Source organism: Lagopus muta, chromosome 17, assembly GCF_023343835.1.
Source record: "Lagopus muta isolate bLagMut1 chromosome 17, bLagMut1 primary, whole genome shotgun sequence".
Classification (NCBI taxonomy): Eukaryota; Metazoa; Chordata; class Aves; order Galliformes; family Phasianidae; genus Lagopus; species Lagopus muta.
The window spans coordinates 2590664-2598888 of NC_064449.1; the positions used below are offsets into that span (position 1 = coordinate 2590664).

An 8225-nucleotide genomic window follows, 5' to 3' on the forward strand; every position below is an offset into this window, starting at 1 on the left:
CACTGCAGGGATGCCCCGTTTTCCCTGGGCATGTTCTGTGTTCTTCTTTGCCCAAGGAGGCTGTGGATGCCCCATCCCTGCAGGCATTCAAGGCCAGGCTGGATGTGGCTCTGGGCAGCCTGGGCTGCTGGTTGGCGACCTGCACACAGCAGGGGGTTGGAAATGAGATGATCATTGTGGTCCTTTGCAACCCAGGCCGTTCTGTGGTCCTCTAACATGGACACTTCAGCTCCCATTGGGCACACAGTGCAGTTCTTGCGAGCTCTGAAGTCACATTAAGAATCACTCCTTAAGCTTTCAAATGCATTTCGGTGCATCGTTCATTTTGCTAACTCAGGGCAGGAACCTCTCCACGTGGATGGCTGGAATTCATTTGAAACTCAGCCTTGTGAGGAACGTCTTAAATATCGATCTCATTACCTCCTCACAAAAATGGAAGAAGGAAGGAAGGAAGGAAGGAAGGAAGGAAGGAAGGAAGGAAGGAAGGAAGGAAGGGAGGGAGGGAGGAAATATTCTCATTCCAACCCAGCACATGACGTCGAAATGAACTTAATAAACTCCACGCGTTTGAAAGAATTATAACAGAGGGATCTGACAGCAGCGTTTCCCTACACTTCAGACTGATCTCCCGCACAGGGATGCGGTGATCCAACAGACCCTGCTCACACTGCGCCAAGGCTCAGGAACTGCCTGGAGCCGCACCGCCCCTTACATCCCGCACCGCCCCTTACAGCCCGCACCGCCCCCTACAGCCCGCACCGCCCCTTACATCCCGCACCGCCCCTTACATCCCGCACCGCCCCTTACAGCCCGCACCGCCCCCCGTCCGGCCCCGCAGCCCGGGGAGGCTCCGCCCGCAGCGCCGCCTGCGCCTGCGCCGGGCCCGTCGTTGTGTTGGGCCCGGTGGGATGGAACGGTTCGGTGGTTCTGGATACGAAGCGGCGACGGCGGAGCTGTCCCGGCAGCAGGAGCGGCATTACCGGCTGCTGTCAGAGCTGCAGGAGCTGGTGAAAGCGCTGCCCAGGTACGAGAGGTGGAGGGGAGCGGGGAGGTGTCCGTTGGCTCGGGGTCCGTTGGCTCGGAGTGCAGACTGCAGCTCAAAGCCTGGGCCCCAACCCTGAACCCGGCTTCGAACCCGGCTCCATTTACAAGCCCTGACTCCAAACCCTGACCCCAGCCTTAAATGCTAACCTTGACTCCAGCTCTGAACTCCAAGCCCAACTCCGAACCCTGATTCTGAACCCTAAGCCTGACCTCGGTTTCAAACCACAACTCCGAATCCCAATCTTAATCCCAGCCACAACTCTGAACCCCGATCCCAACTCCAAACCTTGATCCAAACCCCAATTCTGAGCTCCAGCCCTAACTCCGTACCCTGACCCTGAACCTCAATCCTGACCTCAGCTCCAAACCCCAACTCCGAACCTCAGTCTTAATCCCAGCCACAACTCTGAACCCCAATCCCAACTCCAAACCTTGATCCAAACCCCAATTCTGAGCTCCAACTCCATACCCTGACCCTGAACCTCAATCCTGACCTCAGTTCCAAACCCCAACTCTGAACCCCAACTCCAAACCTTGGCTCAAATCCCAATTCTGAACTTGCAACCCTAACTCCAAACCCTGACCCTGTACCCCCAGTTCCTGACCTCAGTTCTGAACCCCAATCTTAATCCCAACCATAACTCTGAACCCCAACTCGAAACCTTGATCCAGACCCCAACTCTGAATCCCAATCTTAATCTCAGCCCCAACTCTGAACACTGAACCCAACTCCAAACCTTGACTCAAATCCCAATTCTGAACCCCAACCCTAACTCCAAACCCTGACCCTGAACCTCAATCCTGACCTCATTTCCAAACCCTGATTCTGAACACCAACCCCAACTCTGAACCCCAATTCCCAATCCTAATCGCAACCCCAACTCTGAACCTTGGCCCAGACCCCAATTCTGAACTCCAGCCCTAACTCTGCACCCTGACCCCAACTCTGAACCCCAACTCTGAGAATGCTGACCCCAATTCCAAACTCCAGTACTGATCCAACCCCAGCTGCCAACACTGAGCCCAATTCCAAGCCTCAGCCTTACCCCTCCAACTCCCAACTCTTATCCCTCCAACCCCAGCCTCCAATCCCAACTCTGAACGCCAGCTCTGACTTCAAAAAGCCCAACTCTGACTTCAGTTCTGAACCCCAGTTCCAAACCCCAGCCTTAACCTCAACTCCAACCCCCAATTCCAAGCTGTAACCCTGATCCCAGCCCTAACCCCGACCCCGCTGTGTCCCTGCAGCTCCTGCCAGCAGCGCTTGTCCTACACGACGCTGAGCGACCTGGCGCTGGCACTGCTGGATGGGACGGTGTTTGAGATCGTGCAGGGGCTGCTGGAGATCCAGCACCTCACTGAGAAGAACCTCTACAGCCAGCGCCTCAAGCTGCATAGCGAGCACCGCGGTCAGCAGGGAAAGGGATTTGGGGTGGGGGACGCGGGGGGCATTGGGGTGAGGTGGTGGTGGTGGGGCGTTGGGGTCGCGGGTGTGGGGAGTTGCAACCAGGAGCCTGGGTCACCGCAAGGAGGCAATGGGGAGGTGTGGGGACAGGGGTGGGGGTGTTGTCCTGATGCTGTCCCCATCCCTGGGCGCAGGGCTGAAGCAGGAGCTCTTCCACCGGCACAAGGAAGCCCAGCAGTGCTGCAGGCCGCACAATTTGCCGCTGCTCCGCGCCGCCCAGCAGCGGGAGATGGAGGTAAGGGGGGAGCAGGAGGGCGCAGCCACCCCTCACTGCCCTCCACGTGAGCACAGAAGTTGTCGCAGGGGTTCGCAGGCATTTTGCTACCAGGAAATGCTGGTTGTCCCAGCACCGGAGCTGGCACGGTTTGAGGGATGTCACAACCCCTGTGAACACCAAAGGGTGAAAGCAGGGAATGCCTGAAAGTTGTGATTTACTCGGTTACGGTGGTAAAGGAGGAATAACCTGAGGTACCTAAAGGCACAGATTGATTCTTGGTGTTTCCCAAAGCATTTCTGGAAAAGAGCTTCAGCACGAGTGGGACATTGAGTCCCAAAGGTCTGAAGATCCTCTTATCTACCTGTTAGTGATAAGATAAAGACAGTTTTTAAAGTAAGGGAAATTACAAGTAGCTGGTTATCTTAATCTGTGTAATTTAAATGTATGTGTGAAGCTACTTTACTTCACGACAGGCAAACATGTAACTGTTTAAATGTTGGCTTTCTCCTGACCTTTACCCATAATAACCACAGCCTGAGAGCCCTTTTGTTTCCTCTTCCCTCATTTTCTATTGAGATGGCTGAAGTCAGGCTGGGCCTGCATCCCTTTCACTGCTGTGTGTGATGTGTAAATGCATCGTAATAGTAAGTAATAATCCATGCTGTCTGTTCCAAAGCATTTCCAGTATTGCATTCATTCACTAGGCTTTGTTCACACTAGATGACAAACATACCCACACGTGTGGTTTTTCTCCTTGTGTTGCATCCTGTACAATTTCTCCCCACTTCCTTTTAGCTTCCCAATTCCTTCCTGTGTTCTTTATTCCTCAGGAGGAAGTTGCTGAAGTTACTTCTTCCCTTTTCTGTGTTCTGCTGTTTCTGTTGTAGAGCACTGTGGGAATGGATCTGTCATCTTAGTGATGGGATTGTCTAATCAGAGCTGCTCTCTGGTTCAAGGACCAGCTCCTATGGGTTCCTGTGGGATCAGTCCCACAGGAGAGATAATACAGGATATGGTTTGGGGGTGTCCAGCTTCCTAGTGGTATCTGTAGCCTTAAAAATAACAAAACAATTGGCCTAGCATGGCAACTCCCAACCACCTGAGCTGAAGCAAGGCTTGTGTTTAAGCCTTAGTTTTCTCAGAGTCTTTGGTGCCTTTCTGTGTCTCAGAATTGGGTGCCTGGCTCTAAATGGCACACAGATAACTAACTAAGCCTCTCATTTCAAACCCAAGGGTGGGAAAGTCACTCCTTCAGCACTGTCTGCAGTATATCCAAAAACGGTTACATGAGGCAGCTCCTTCTTGGAAGTAAGAATTGCTCCTCATTTAGGTCAGGCCTTTTGCAGACAGTTGTTGATGCATTCACTCTGCAGACAGAGCTCAGTTTTTGTGCAGGCTGCTCAGGCCCAAATCCTCCATCGTTCACAGTCTGGCTTTTCCATAGAGCTTCCAGCTGAGCACATGCTTTCCATTCCCTTTTCACATGGATTTGTCCAGGTCTTTTAAACCACAGCCATCAATACAAGAAGTCCCAGACCCGGTGACTTCTCTCTCTCTGTGCAGTAAGGGTTATTATTACTTTGAATATTTCTGGCTGAATGCTTGCCTTGCTTTATAATGTTACAGAGAGGCAGCACGGCGTGGGTAAAGTGTTTAAACTTGTGTCACTTAGCTGTTAGCAGAGAAGGAGCTTTGTGTTTAGGTCAGGTTTGGTGTCTCCTGGCTTTCCCTGTGGCTTGAGAAGGAAGACTGCTGTTCACTATCACCCAGCAAGATCCTGCTGCCTACCCATGCCCCTTTCTGCAGCTAGCAGAACATGGTAGTGTTCCTAGAGCTGCCCACAGCACCTGATTTCTTGTGTGCCTTTGAATTAGCAACTGATCTCCATGTTCCAGGTGGAGAGGGTGATTTACACACCGCTGCTACACCTTGTGTCTGTGGCAAAGTGAGTTCCAGCTCTGCCATCCTGTGCTTAGGCAGTGGGTCCTTGCTTCTGTTGTTCCCTTTGTTCTGTTAAGGCAGAGCAGGAGGGCCTGTGTGCTTCTGATAGGGCTGTTTTGGCAAGTCCTCACTTGATAACATTCTCAGTTTGCCAGAAGCAGAGCCCCAGCAGGCTGCAGTTCCAAGCAACGCTTCAGTTTGCCGTTGTCAACAAAAAAAATAAGCTGTGCTTCCTGTTGCAAAGTTGGGAGTGGAGGAGTTTGGCTCTTTAGTGAATCAACAGGAGCTGGGCCTGATGTACTGCTGCAGAGCTGTGCTCGGAGAACATGCAAGCATCTGAGCTGGCTCTGGTGCTTTTTACTCATCTGTGTCACTCCTCCAAGTCCTCCTGCAGTTTCAGCAGTGCTGTGAGGGATGTGTGACTTCTGGGCTACTGACTTGTAGTGCATTTACTGCTGAAGTACTTGGCTGCAGCCTGCTGCTGCTCAGGAAAAGGCATTCAGATCGCAGTCTGCTGCTCACGGTCTCTTTCCTGGCTTCAAAATGCACTTAAGCAGGCTAGTCCCAGCTGTTTCCCTGTGCTTTGTAGTGAGAGGTAGCTCACTGTAAGGCATGGCAAGCACCCAAGGTAAGATCTGAGGCTGTGCTTGCTGCCCTCTGCTGTCCTTGGAGGAGGCAAAGTCATCCGAATTGCTGTGCTTTAAGGGTGTAGGAGCTCTTTGGTTTCAGTAAAAAATGTTGAGAGGAGAAAAAAAACACGGGATGAAGGTAAACATTCCCCCACCCATCTGCTGAATATTACCTTCTCAGGCTGTGGAGCAGCGAATTCGAGAGGAGCAGCGAATGATGGATGAGAAAATCGTCTTGGAACTGGACCAAAAAGTGATCGACCAGCAGAGCACCCTGGAAAAGGCTGGGGTGTCTGGCTTCTACATCACCACCAACCCCCAGGTCAGTGTGTGAGCAGTGAGGGTGAGAGCTGGCCGTGCTCCTGTGCCAACGACTTCTTTTGGTTTCAGTCTATTAATGAACTCTGAATTCTGGCTTGGACAGAATGATTGCTCCTTTGCCCCATCAGCTGGAGGGCACTGTGCTCTCAGCAGGTCAGGGTTGTAGCAGAGCAGCAGAAGTGCATCAGACAGGGCTCTTAAAACCTGAGAGCAGCCACCAAGGTTTCCTTTCTGCTCTCCACCACAGGAATGGAAAACTGCAGCTTCCAAAACTTCCTTGGGATGCCATGGAAGCTTGCAGTGAATACAGAAACAGGTGATTTTTTTCACTGCGTTTCCAGTTGATTAAATTTAATTTTGACAAGGATGCATTAAAGAGAAAATCTGGCTTAAGCTCAGTTAAACAGCCGTTTTCTAAAGCCACACAATTTCTGCTCGTGCATCTTTAAGAAAATCCTTTTTTTCCTGTTATTACTCATCTATATACTGAAATCATTTCTTTGTCCTCCCCCTCCCTTGCTCCTGCCTGTTATGTTATTTCTGACAGTAATAATTCTTAACAGGGTTCTCATTTGCTATTTCTCACTTGTTTGCCTTTATGATAGCTGGTAACCCTTGACTTCCAGTGCAAGAAATCACTGCTGGTGTCTGTCGTTCTTCACACATTTCCTGTCAGTAGATGTGTTTTCCTCAGTCTGTTATGTAAACTGCCTGTTCATGCAGTTGATATGCTTATTTATTTATTTTTTTAATACAAAAGTAGATTTTCATTCCCATGATGTAATGTCTACAAGCCTGAGTCACAGGGCAGAGCTTAGAGAATGGATGTTGCACCATGTGCAGGGGACGTGCAGGCTGTGCTGCATGGCTTGTGAGCTGAACGTGAGTGAAGAACAAGCAGGTGGCAAGAGGGATACAAGGGAGCCATGAGCTGCTGGTGGTGTTATAGGAGGTGGTGATGTCAGCTCAGTGACAGCCGTGGAAAATTGGGTGCTTTGGAGGATGCAGGAGGGAATTGTATGCACCATCACAGCAGTGTGTTGCATGCATCTTTGGAGAGTCCTTGTCTTCTCCTGGAAAGGATCAGGCACTGAATGGTACCGTGGTACCAATGAGTCCTTCCTGCAGAAGGGATGGGATCTTCTTACCCTTGCATTAATGTCTTTGTTTTCCAGGAGCTGACTTTACAGATGAACTTACTGGAATTGATTCGGAAGTTGCAGCAGAAGGAATCTGAGTCGGAGAAGGCTTTTCCCTGAACAAGAAGGAGTTTTCTTCTGACTTCCCTCTAAAGAATAGACTTAATGCATTTGCTTTATGTTATATTAGGAAGAGGCTACTGGCCTGCAACTGCAGAATAGCTGAAACCCTTAGGTTACCTTTAGAGATAGGCCTCCAGAGCACAGAGCCTGAAGAGCTCCAGGCTGCCCTTCCACTCAGCAAAGCAAGAGGCATGGTAGCCCTTCCTGCTGTGTTGCACTGAGTTGCTAAGACAAGGGCTGACAGAGTATTAATCTGCCACATCCAGCCTGCAGAGAGCAGTGTCACCTCTAACTTATGATCTGCTCTTCCGAATCAAGGAGGAGTGTTTGATAAGGGATGGGAGAGGTGAGTAACTGTCCTGTCAGACAGGAAGCAAGGTGTGCTTGCTTTCCTTTGCAGGCTCAGTGTGCAGGTAGTTGGCAGGTGGGGAAAAAAAAGTTGGAGTTGTATCTACAGCAAGGTGTGTTTGTGTGTGCTGAGGGAGAAAGAACAGGCAGGCACTTCACAGAGAGACACTGAGGTGAATAACATGGAATTCTCCTCTGAGTTCTATTAAAATTCTGTACTGAACCATGACATGGTGTCAGTCGTGCTTTCACCTGACTCAAGCAGCCAAAAAGACATGGGAGCTTTTGCTTTGTTACTCTAAAACAGCTCCAAATGGATAGAAATATTCTGCACAGCCCTCTGGGGCTGCAGTTTTCTGAAGGTCAATGATCACACATATGGGTTTTCTATCCCTGCTCTGGGTCTGCGCTGCATTGAAGCTGGGGAGCTGGAGTGGTGCTGAGAGCTCTCAGAGATGAGCTGATGAACCCTGCGGGCCTCAGGACTTGGGTGCACAGGAGGAATGGGGGCACTTGTGTGCAATCAGAGCTTTGTGTGTGCAAGAAATGTGCCAGGTGATGTGCAGTGTTGGCTGCTCACAGGAGGTAGGGTGGTGCGAGGCAGCATCAGGAAGCAGCTCTCTTCAGGGATGAGTGGCTCTTCAAGTCAGAGCAGCTGCTGGAAGTGGATCAAGGAGTTCTGCCATCCTGTGCTGAAGGGCTTTGATGACACACAGATCACTGCTTAAAGGTTCTCCAGCAGTTCTACAGCCAAGGATTGTGTTTGGGAGGTTTCACCTTTAGTGCTGCCGTTTGCTCTTGCCTGCATCCTCTGTTATTACTACAACAGCCTCTGTTCACAGCACAAGACAATATTAGAAGATTCAGCACACAGTTAATTACTGAAGCTAGGACATGGGGTACTGCCCCTTAATCAAGGTGCTGTAAGCCTTTATGTCCTTACAAAAGCAGATGGCTGAAGCCAGAGAGGTTTTCAGCAAACTGGGGCCGTCACCAAC

General features: G+C 50.6%; 1 protein-coding gene across 1 annotated transcript; it reads left to right on the plus strand.

The window, feature by feature from the left end:
* The first annotated feature begins 820 nt into the window (after positions 1–820).
* On the plus strand, positions 821–7456 carry LOC125701959 (protein DGCR6). The gene is made up of 5 exons (XM_048964616.1): positions 821–1024; positions 2293–2453; positions 2644–2744; positions 5478–5618; positions 6793–7456. Exons 1-5 carry the CDS (start codon positions 909–911, stop codon positions 6874–6876), a joined length of 603 nt encoding a protein of 200 aa, XP_048820573.1. The 5' UTR covers positions 821–908; the 3' UTR covers positions 6877–7456.
* The last annotated feature ends 769 nt before the right edge of the window (positions 7457–8225 follow it).